The following is a 10,904-nucleotide window of genomic DNA, read 5'->3' as shown; positions in this document are numbered from 1 at the left end:
GGCACAGACTCGGCTGCCCCCTTTTCTCCTTCCCTAACCCCCCAGGATTGCCTCCTTCTGCGCCTCGTCGTATCCAGACTGAGGAGTCGTCCCCCGTTCCACTGTCACAGCATCCCCCAAGAGTCTCCGAGCCTCTTGCCAACCAGCTCCCCGGCCTCCCCCCATCCCCTTCAGGCCAGCCGAGCCCTCCCGCGCCCCTCCGCAGCCCGCTCGCCCCGCTGCCCCCACTCCCGTCTGGCTCCGCCGGCGCGCAACCCCCCGCGCGCCTCTCCTCGGCCACCGCCGGTCGCCCCTTCCCTCCTCCTCTCCCCGCAGTTCCCTGGCGGCGACCGGGCTCGCGCGCTTCCTGTCCTTGCCTCCCTCCTCCCGCCCGCCCCGTCGCGGAAGCGACTCCCACCGGCCGCGGGGGGCAGCCCTCGTCCTCCTCGCCACACACGCCGCCGTCCCCCTGTCCGCGCGCCGGCAAGTCGGAGCGCCGCGCGCGAGAGCCCGAGGGCCGCCCGATGGTGCTGCCGGGCGGCGGCGGGGGAGGAGGAGGTGCCCGGCGACTGCTGCTGCTGCTCGCGCTCGCCTCGCCGGCGCGGAGCCTGCGCCTCTGGCTGCTGCTGCCCCTGCTGCTGGCGGCGGCGCTGGGCCACGCGTGGACCTACCGCGAGGAGCCGGAGGAGAGCGACAGGTGGGTGGGTGGCGCGCGCGGAGGTGGTGGGGGGAGGGCAGAGGGGAGGGAAGGGAAGGGAAGGGAAGGGAAGGGAAGGGAAGGGCGGCCCCCTCCCGCAAGCCCACCTGGCCCTGCCTTTCCTGTCAGGCCAGCCCCGCTGCGCCTCTTTCCAGGGAGACGCGCGGGAGTCTCGCCCTCGCCGGGCCAAGGCGGCGTCTTCTGTGTATGTTATGACGGGCTCGGGAAGGCTGTTTGTTGTTGTGGCGGAGGAGGACTCTGCCAGACACCCGCTGTTTTTTTTCCCTCCCAACTCGCAGGGAAGTCTGTTCGGAGAGCAAAGTCGCCACCACCAAGTACCCGTGCCTGAAGCCCAGCGGGGAGCTCACCACCTGCTTCAGGTCAGTGGCGCCGCCGGCCTTCGCGCGCGCGCGCTCCGGGCGCCTGAGGGGGCGAAAGGAGAAGGAACTCCCCAGCCCGGCCCTCGGGGCGAATTGCGGCATTGGTGGGCATAGTGATGGTGGGCCCTGGCATAGACGGCTTGGAAAACAGAATTAGACAAATTAATTGAGGTGGCGTTAGGTGCCAGTGGAGTGAATGATGTCCCCTGGAATAGATGGCTTTTAAATCAGAATTAGACAAATTCATGCAGGTGGTGTTCCCAGTGATGGCCCCTGGCATAGTTGGCTTTAAAAACAGAATTCGGCAAATCCATGGAGGTGGCATTCTCTGGAAGTAGTGATGGCCCCTGGCACAGACGGATTGAAAAAAGAATTAGATAAATTAACGGAGGTGGCATTCACTGCCAGAGGATGTATTGATGGCCACTGGCCTAGATGGCTTGGAAAACAGATAAATTCGCGGAGATGGCTTTCGCTGCCAGTGGAGATAGTGTGATGTCCCCTGGCATAGACGGCTTTAAAAACAGAATTGGATAACTTATGGAGGAGAGGTCTGTCCATGGCTACTTGACATGGCGACTAATGAGAACCAAAGGAGAAAGAAAAACAGGGCTACACGGAGCAGTGTGCCAGCAAGCCAAAAAAGGAAAAAGGATGCTAGGTGACAGTTTTATTATACAAAGTTCTGTCTACAGAACTTGATTGCTGTGGAAAGGTTCAGAACAAAGTGGACTTTCTGATCCCCCTGATGAAGCTTTCATGGTGAAACATGAAGGGGCTTTGTGTAATAGCAAAGCTGTCACCTAGTATCTCGTTTCCTTTTTTGCCTAAGAGAACCTCCACATCCAGAAGCAGTGTACTGCTGATTCCTGGAGCTAGGAGGCAACCTCAGGGGTCTTGCCCCCTCTACTCTATTTGTTGGCCTCCAGGGACAGCTGGCTGGCCACTCTGTTAAACAGGGTGTTGAATTAGATGGACCACTGGTCTAATCTGGCAGGCTAACTCTTAAATTCCCCTCCTTCGAGCAAGAGAAATATTTGATCCAGGGTGCCAGTAGTCAGGAGCAACTATATATTCATCCCACACACTGTATTTTTTAAAACTGAAGCATTTATGTTCTGCAATTTCCCACCAGTTCTGTGTATTTCTACAAAGTGTATAACTGTGACAGACACAGTACAGGTGCCTCTGTTGCTACTAAAAGCAGCTCAGGAGAAAGTTAAGCTTCTTTTCCCCAGAACTGAGGCCTCGATCCCCCGCCCCCACACACCTGTGGTTGGTTTTTTAGGGCCAAATTACATATCAGGATTTCCTGTCATTTGCCCTAACAAAAGGAACAAATAGTGTCCCCCTGTCAAATATATTTTACCCCCTCCCCTTGCTGTTTTCCCTATAGTTATAATCTTACTCTTACTGTCCATGGGGTCGCGAAGCGTCGGACTCGACTGCGCGACTAAACAACAACAAATAATCTTACTATTAAAAATGATCACAGCGTAAGTCTTACAATATATTTGCATGTATCCTGCTTTAGACTGGTGGAAGTTTCTCTAGCCTAAAGAACCTTCATCCAGTTTTAAGTGGCTGTTCCATTGGAGGAAGAGCCACTTAAGTTGAAGGAAGACTCCAGGCTGGAGAAAGCTTCAGACTTTGAATACTATATTGGTAGAGTGACACGATCACACGCACACTAAATAATCCACTTTCAATCCACTTCCAGTGTGCTTTCCAACTGGATTTTACTGTGTGAACTGGCAAAATCCAATTCAAAAGTGGATTGAAAGTGGATTATTTAGTGTGTGTGTGATCGCAGCCATAGTATCTGTTTCTCACTCCTTTTGGGATGCTGGATTTGGCTAGCTCCTCTTGCAGAAATCCCTTTGACCACTCTGTAGTGAAATGGTTTTCCATACTGTGGCAAACCCCTATAGGAATTAAGCCTGTGTGTTTAGCAATCCCATTATTGCTTGTACAAAAGCCTTGAGAAATAGCACGTGGTGAGAATCTATGCTCTGAACCTAAACATGTTTCATTGGGAGGTGGGCTGAAGCCCTAGATACACACACTGGGTGGTAAATTGTACTAAAATCAGTATGGCTTATCTGGGTAAATTAGGGGGATGTCCTGGTAAGATTCATTGATTTAAACTGAGTGCATTTCTCTGTCAAGGCTCTTCTCACGTTAAGTTTTAAAGTGTACACCTATATAGATTTCTTCCCAAATGCACAAACTCAGGTCTGTCCTGCATTAAGCGTTGCAATAGCCCCAAGTATGCGTAGGATAAAAGCTGCCACTTAAACTGCTGGTTTATTGCTGTGAAGTTCATTCTTGACCTTCGGCAGACTGGTGTTGCATTAATGCTGCTGGAAGAGCAAGCACTAGATTACGGTTCTTTCCCCTGGGATGGTGCAAGAAAAGACTTTGGAGGATTCTGGAATAGTGAGGAATTCCTTAGGCTGGTAAAACATCCTTTTCTTTTTTTTTGGTCAAGAAACTTTTTATTTTTACATTTCACAAATTCAATACAATTTTCTTATAATCAGTTTCCCTTCCCCCTCCCTCCTCTCCAGTGGCTTCCCGCAATGCGTTTCCCCTGTGTTCCAAAAGTCTTGTATATTCTATGATAACAATCTTATTCTTAATATTGATCTAAACAAAGTAAATTTCGTTTTACATCCCAGTTTTTTCCTAAATAAATCTTGAAGTAAAACATCCTTTTCATCATGGCTCACTCAATGCAAGAGGCTGTGAGTTAGATGCTTCTTTTCTTCTCTGCACTGTGGGGAAGTAACAGTTGCCTTAAACCCCGTGGCAATATCCAGGCAAATGCTGCAGAAGTAAAGTTGTTCATTACTAACGTTAATATGAGCACTGTTAACTACCGCTGCCTTGGGGGGAAAAATGGTCTGCGAGATATAATGTGTTTGGCATGAGACCTTTTGGGGGTCCAGTAAAGTGTTGTGTGAAACTCGTGTGATTATAACACACAGTGTGATGGTGTTTTTCACCTCTCTTCATACTATGACCTGTTGCAACTTGCTATCTCTTGTGTACACAACTCTATCTGCCCATTTACCTTGTGGGTCTGTCATTGAGTTTCTGGTGTGCAGTGAACTTGGTCCCAACTTTGAAACATACCGGACAGCTGTGCCTGTTTGACTGATGTGAACATGGTGTGACCTAACTGGGAGATCAGCGATTTCTGTCCTAATCACAGAAGTCTGTAGTTTTGAAGTATTTAGTAGTATTAAGCACTGAAGGGATGAGGTCTTTGCAACAGTGAAATATATGATTTAGAGATAGCGTTTCGGTATGAAAATGTGCTTTTTTGTAATGAAGTTACTTTTGCAAGGACAGCTGTCAGCTCTCCACTGTGCTGGAATATCAACACATTGTAGGGTTCCAGTCTTACAAAGTGAGAAAGGAGTTGTAATAGCGAATCAGGCTAACAGCTAATTCACACATCCCTTTGTGTCTCAGATGCTTGTGTTATAGCACCTAAATTTATGGACGAGAAACACACTGTGTATAGGGCTGAACCACTCTTCTTTTGCATTATTCACATGTGAAATATTAACGTGCTTCTGTTGAGCATTATCGCAGTGTGAATTTTTCTGACATGTTTGCCTTTGGGGTGGTATTGTCAACCATGCCATGTCTGCACTTTGTATCTGGTGGTGTTTCGCCGTTATGCTAAGACGAGGCGGGAAGGCCTGTGTGCTCTTTTCCGTGGTCATGGCTTGTGTTATGCGGTTGTCAAGCGCTGTGTACTGTTGGTGGGAAAGTGTGAGGATATTGTGTTTCTCCGAGTCTCAGCGTGCGTCTTAAGAGAAGCGGATTGTGCTGCACATGTAAACATTTGCCGCAGGCCGACCTAGAAGACGTATGACTGGTTTAATGATTTGCACGCTGTTTATAAAACTTGTTAACTAAATCCAGGCAGGCAGCAATGATTAACGTCGGAAAGGGTCTGTCATTTGTGGCCTCTTTTCATGCTCAGTGTTTAAGGAAAGCTGGGGTTATTTTGTACAGTAAATGAAATCAGATCAATGCTGTGTGCTCGTCTGCTGTAGGTGCACCTGATTAAAGCAGGGCTCCTTAAATGTGGCTCTGATTGAAGATGACACATCTGATTTGCTTGTTCTTTGGAGACCACCCCGCTTTTTTTTAACCTTGGGCACCGCATCGGAAAACCCTTGCAACGCTTCCATATCAAAATACAGCTGCTGTGTTTGTCTTTGTGGCCATAATCCAGCAATGTTAAACACACACACACACACACACAGGGGAGAGTGGTGCACAAAGCCAGGGGAATTCTTGGAAGCACTCACTGTAACTAACATCTTGCACTACTGCAAGAAGGAAATTGCTTTTTTTTTCTCTGTTCAAAGTTTAGAAACTGAAACTGAACAATGAATTGCCTCTACAGCAAATGATAGGAATCTTAATAAAAACCCCAGCTTCTCCAGCATTTCTGTTTGTTATTTTTGTTGAGGTCTGGGGGACCATCGGCAGAGTCAGCTAGGGAAACCTGGTGGCCCTTGGGTCACACAGGTTAAGAGCCACTGAACGGGCAAGGAGAAAACAAGGGAGGGAAACACCAAGTAAATGGAATTACATGTATTTACGCGTCATTTTAGTAGGATATGGAAAAACAAGGGTTAAGTCAAGGCTTCAGAGAAGTTTGGGTCCTTGAAATGAATGAAGTGGGGCTGAATATGTCTTCTTGGCAAGACTCTTCACAGTACAAGATACTGGGCTTCCACTCTTTCTTAAAACACAAGCAGGGCTATTTTTGGGCAGGAACGCACAGGAACGGAGTTCCAGCTGGCTTCAGAGTTGGCCATGCCCACTACAGCCAAAACCTCTATGTGCGTGGCTACGGAGGGAAGGGGGCCCGGGCAAGCCAAGGGAAGGCAGTTTAAAATGCCTTCCCTTCCCTCCAGGGGCCGGCTTGCCTGGGCTCCCTGCAGCCATAGGGCGCCTGGGCAAGCCAAAGGAAGGCATGAGGTTGTGGCCTAATATGCTAACGAGCTGCGTTGTCAGGGGTGTGGCCTAATATGCTAATGCATTTCTGTTGTTGGGTGTGGCCTATTATGCTAATGAGTTCCTGCTGGGCTTTTTCTACAAAAAAAGCCCTGAACACAAGTAATATTAATAATAAAAATGGACCTTGTTTATCATTAGCCTACTGCTGACCAGGTTGTCTCCATGCAGTATTCTGGTCTTTGATTCCAATCCCCCCCACCAATAGATTTGCATAAGCTTGTATTCCTACTTGTATTGTAAAAGAACATTGAGACCTGCAAGGACACTCAAAATCAACACCGAGAGCTGACTGTGAGTGGAGAACTTTGTATACTGGCTGCTACCGTCATATGAATACCAATAATTACTAGCACTGTATTATGGTTTTATAACTGTTTTAACTGCAACTATGTTTTTATGTAATTAATTGTTTTTATGTAAACTGCCCATAGCCAGCTTCGGCCAGGAAGGCGGGATAAAAATCTGAAAAATAGATAAATAAATAAATAACTTGGGGTTGATGAGGAAAACTGGGAAGATGGATGTGTGATGGCTGGTTTTTCCCCTCTCTCTTTAGAACCAGTTTTTTGGGGGGGACCCCAAATTATATTGAGATAAATTTCCAAGTACTGGAGATTAATGGACAGGGTCATGGGACCAGGACACACTTTTCAAAATAAATAGCAAACAAAGTATCGTATGACTAACCTCCTCTAAGTAACTTGATCCACTTTCCCTGTAGATAAGGCTTTTTAATGAGGGAGAGGTATCTTGAATCACAGCAATTGCTCCAGTGAGATTAACATTGAGACAAAAATGAAAACAATAAAGTGCATTTAAGCCGCTCTCATGCGGTGTTTATATGCCACCATGTGTGAACATTGCTAATATGGAAGACAAATAGCAATTGAGATGATATGTGTGTGCGCTATGACACTGTTTCAAAAACCCTGAATGCTAACATACCACAGGCTCCATTGCACAGAGTTATCAGCAGTTATACTGTACATGTTCCTTCCACATTGTTCTCTTGCAAACAGCAATCCTCAAAGACATTTTTAGAAATATAGTTGGGATCTTCAGGCAAGACCAGTAGAGGCCAAAGGGCTACTGTCAAAATAGGTTGCTGAAGAACAAAGGTAGAGTCCAGTGGCACCTTTAAGACCAACAAAGTTTTATTCAAGGTGTGAGCTTTCGTGTGCATGCATACTTCATCAGACTGAGTAAAGCTACCTGCCTCTTCATATCTGTAATGAAGGATCCTGCAAATGAGAGATGAGGCACACAGCTCTTCCCACCCTGGGCTCCTGAAAGTGCTGCAAAAAATGAAATGTTGCATGTAATCATGCAACCTTTATCAGTCTGTGGATCTAATTGCTCGACTGCATATAAACTCCAAATATTTAAGTGTCTCTTGGTGGGGGTATTCAAGGATAATGCAGATATTTGTACTTAACAAAGGTTGTGCGTTTCAGTGAAAAGTTGAATTTCATGTCAGTTTTATTTCTTGGGACTCAGTGAACTGGTTGAACTTGTTATATCGTATACAACATACATTTTAGGCCAAATGGTAGTTGGCTGTCTTCAGTGTGTGGAGCAGTTTACAGTGCAACCTAAGCAGAGTTATGTGGTTCTCAGTGTTCAGTAGGGTTGCCAGCCTCCAGGTGGGGCCTGGGGATCTCCCGCTTTTACGACTGATCTCCAGCTGACAGAGATCAGCTCCCCTGTAGAAAATGGCTGCTTTGAAGGGTGGACTCGATGGCATTGTGTCATACTGAGGCCCCTCCCCTCCCCAAACCCCACCCTCTCCTGGGTCCACCCCCAAAGTCTCCAGGTATTTTCCAACCCAGACCTGGCAACCCTTGCGTTCAGAAACTTCTGTTGGCACAGAATGCAGAATGCTGAAGCCAGGATATTGACTTGGGTGAGTTGTAGGGTCCATCTCGCTTCAGTCTTGGCCTATCTGCTCCGGCTCCCAATCTGTTTCTGGGCAAAATTCTAGATGCTGGCGTTGACCTTCAAAGACCTGTATGGCTTGGGGCCACCATACTCTGAAGAACTGCCTGCTCCCTTACAAACCTACTAGAACATGATGGTCACCTTCCATGGCCCTGCTTTGGCTTCCTTCACCTTCTGAGATTAGGTGGGTGGCAGCAGGCCCATAGCCAGGATTTTTAAAGTCAGGGGGCATTTAAATTTCTTAGAGGGCACGGGCTAATCAAATTAATCCAGGGGAGAAGGCCGTGACGCCCTGGGCTGGATGGGAAGTCAGGGGGCCTTGCCAGCAAGTTGGGGGCCTAGCCCCGAGATGCCCCACTACAGCTACGGGCCTGGGTGGCAGCCTGGGCCTTCTCGGATGTGGCTGTCAGACTCCTGCAACAATCAGAACCAACAACTCACTTCTTCAGGTGATACAGTATTGGCAGAACATCTCTACTTCAGGTTCTGTGCTAAGACTAAAGCATAAGGCACGAGGTGAACAGGTATACAATGTTCAAAGGGGTCACTGGTCAGCATAGAGCCAATCAGGGCAATACAAGAGGCCCACCAGGATGTAACAGCCCCGTGTTCCCAGAGCTGGTGTTACAGCTAGGCACTCAAGGTCAGGCACATAAAACATACAGATAAGGGAGCATCACCAAGACAGCAAGAGAATCGAAAGTGCACATACCAAGGAGCAGATGTCCCCCCCCCACCAGCCACTATGGCAGCTAGCTGACAGTGGCACCAAAAGTCTGGAACTCCCTCCCCAGGGAGACTTATCTGTCCCCATCTATTATTGTCTTCTGCCAACGGGGGAAGACTTTTTTTGTTTTGTCTGGCATTCCCTCAGTGATCCATTCATCCCATCCAATGTTTTAATTGCTATTTTAATGCTTTGTATGTGTACAAAACTTTGGTTTGAATTGTTTTAATAAGGTGTTTTTGCTCGGCTTCAATGGATTTTTAGAAGTATTTTTATTATTCATATTTTTGATGTATTTATTTATCTTTATTTATCTTTGAATTTATACCCCGCCCTCCCCGAAGGCTCAGGGCGGCTGATTTATATCCCGCCCTCCCTGCTGAGGCGGGCTCAGGGCGGCTTACAAGCAATTCAAAAATACAGTTAGATACAGTAAAATACAATAAAACCTAGTATAAACTTATAATTTACATTAAGATAACAGTCAATTAAAAAACAGATACATAAAACGCTGGAACACACCCAAGCAACAAGCGGAGCAGTTCTTATAAACATGGTTTAGGTGACTGTTAGATGTTCCATATATTGCACCCGTACAGTTCTCGTTTATTATGTGGTGAGCACTGGTCAGGATTTCGATGGTAGGACCCAGGTTACAGGCTGGAAAGTACTGTTAATCTGTTAGCCACCGTGGTGGCCTTGATGAGGGCAGAAAGACAAGGTATAAATTTTGTAAATAAATAATTTAAAAAAATATTGTTTGTTTAATACATCAGGGTGGTATACATGGGTCTTTCCCTTCTTTCATTTTATCCTCACAACAACCCTGTGTGGTAGATCAGGATGAGAGTCAGTGACTCACCCAAGGTCACCTAGTGAGTTTCATGGTGAGTGGGGATTTGAACTTGAGTCCGCCAGACCATAGTCTGACATTCAAACCACTGTGCCACACCAGTACAGTCTAAGGTTCAGAAGGGGTATAACTCTGCTTAAGACTGTACTATTAGTCTCTGAGGAGTTGGTAGCTTTTTATATTGCTGGCCACGTTTCAGACAAATCCTTTATCACTCACTGTCAATTGTGGCTCTGTAGTACACTTTTGAATAATACAGGTATGCAGGCAAATTTAGTATGAATATCCAGGTATTCGTGAAAGAACATTGGAACAATGATGACCGCTAAAGAGCAGTTTGCAAAACATTTGAAGCTTCTATATTTGTACTTAAGTTAGCTTCATTCCATTGGGACTAAGCCATGCTGTTGGCTCGAAGTGGCTTGTGGACGGTAGCCAAAATGCCTTTGACCAAGGAAATAATTCGAATAGCACATTTTGAAGGACTGCGTAGTATTGTCTTATGTTGACTTACTGAAGCTTTCTACTCAGTTGAAACTTGAAATATTTCTTGTAATCTCTGCCCGTAAAGTTTTGGTGAGTATTAGTGGTATTATCCCATCCAGTTTAGCTCACAACAATTCATTACCATCAATGTTTTACAGATGAAGAGCTGAGAATGGTACAGTGTGAGTTTTCCAAGGCCACCCGCAAAATCCTTGGCTGTAGTGTGCTGGGATTTGGAGTCAAGAGTTAGTGTGGACTATTTTTATTTATTTATTTAGGGGTTAAAAACAAAACACTGTCATCCCAGAAGATCAGAATGCTGGGGACAAAAATGCTGCCTTTATGGCTAAGAATGCTCAGGGAATCCTTGGGTGGGGAGGGCAATCCCTGGTCAGCCATGAACTCTTTTGATCATTGTGGAGACAATGCATTTTGTTTTGTGTCTTGGGCTCTGCCCCAAGCCTATGTCTCCCACTGCCCCAAGCCCATACTTGGTTTTTTAAAGTTTTTCTCTGTGAGCAGTTGACAGGCAGGAAGGGGGAAGGCGATTGCTCCCAAGTATCTCCCATAATGTTGATGCCTCTACAGAGCACCAAACCATCAAAGCTTTGCAAAGGCAAATGGCCATCCTGGTCCGAGACAATGAAATGGTCAGCTCACACCTAGGCTGGAATCTTAAACCCAGAAGGTGACAGAGATCTGGGATGCAGGAGGTTAGATAGGACCTTCTTATTGACCTAAGAAAGAAGGGTTTTGATTCACAGAGGTTGTGGGCAGACAGAAGAGATAAAATCC

The 10,904-nt window shown here is 46.6% G+C and overlaps 1 protein-coding gene across 1 annotated transcript in view; it reads left to right on the top strand.

The window, feature by feature from the left end:
• The first annotated feature begins 503 nt into the window (after positions 1-503).
• CCBE1 (collagen and calcium binding EGF domains 1) overlaps positions 504-10,904 on the top strand; it is a 211,278-nt gene continuing 200,877 nt past the window's right edge. The window contains exons 1-3 of the mRNA XM_015405834.1: positions 504-511; positions 587-676; positions 976-1,056. Of these exons, the coding sequence (XP_015261320.1) occupies positions 504-511; positions 587-676; positions 976-1,056 (179 nt within the window). The remainder of the gene's footprint in view (positions 512-586; positions 677-975; positions 1,057-10,904) is intronic.

This window comes from Gekko japonicus, unplaced genomic scaffold (genome assembly GCF_001447785.1).
Source record: "Gekko japonicus isolate JY-2015 unplaced genomic scaffold, Gekko_japonicus_V1.1 scaffold201, whole genome shotgun sequence".
Classification (NCBI taxonomy): domain Eukaryota; kingdom Metazoa; phylum Chordata; class Lepidosauria; order Squamata; family Gekkonidae; genus Gekko; species Gekko japonicus.
This window is presented reverse-complemented; position numbering and strand designations above follow the sequence as displayed.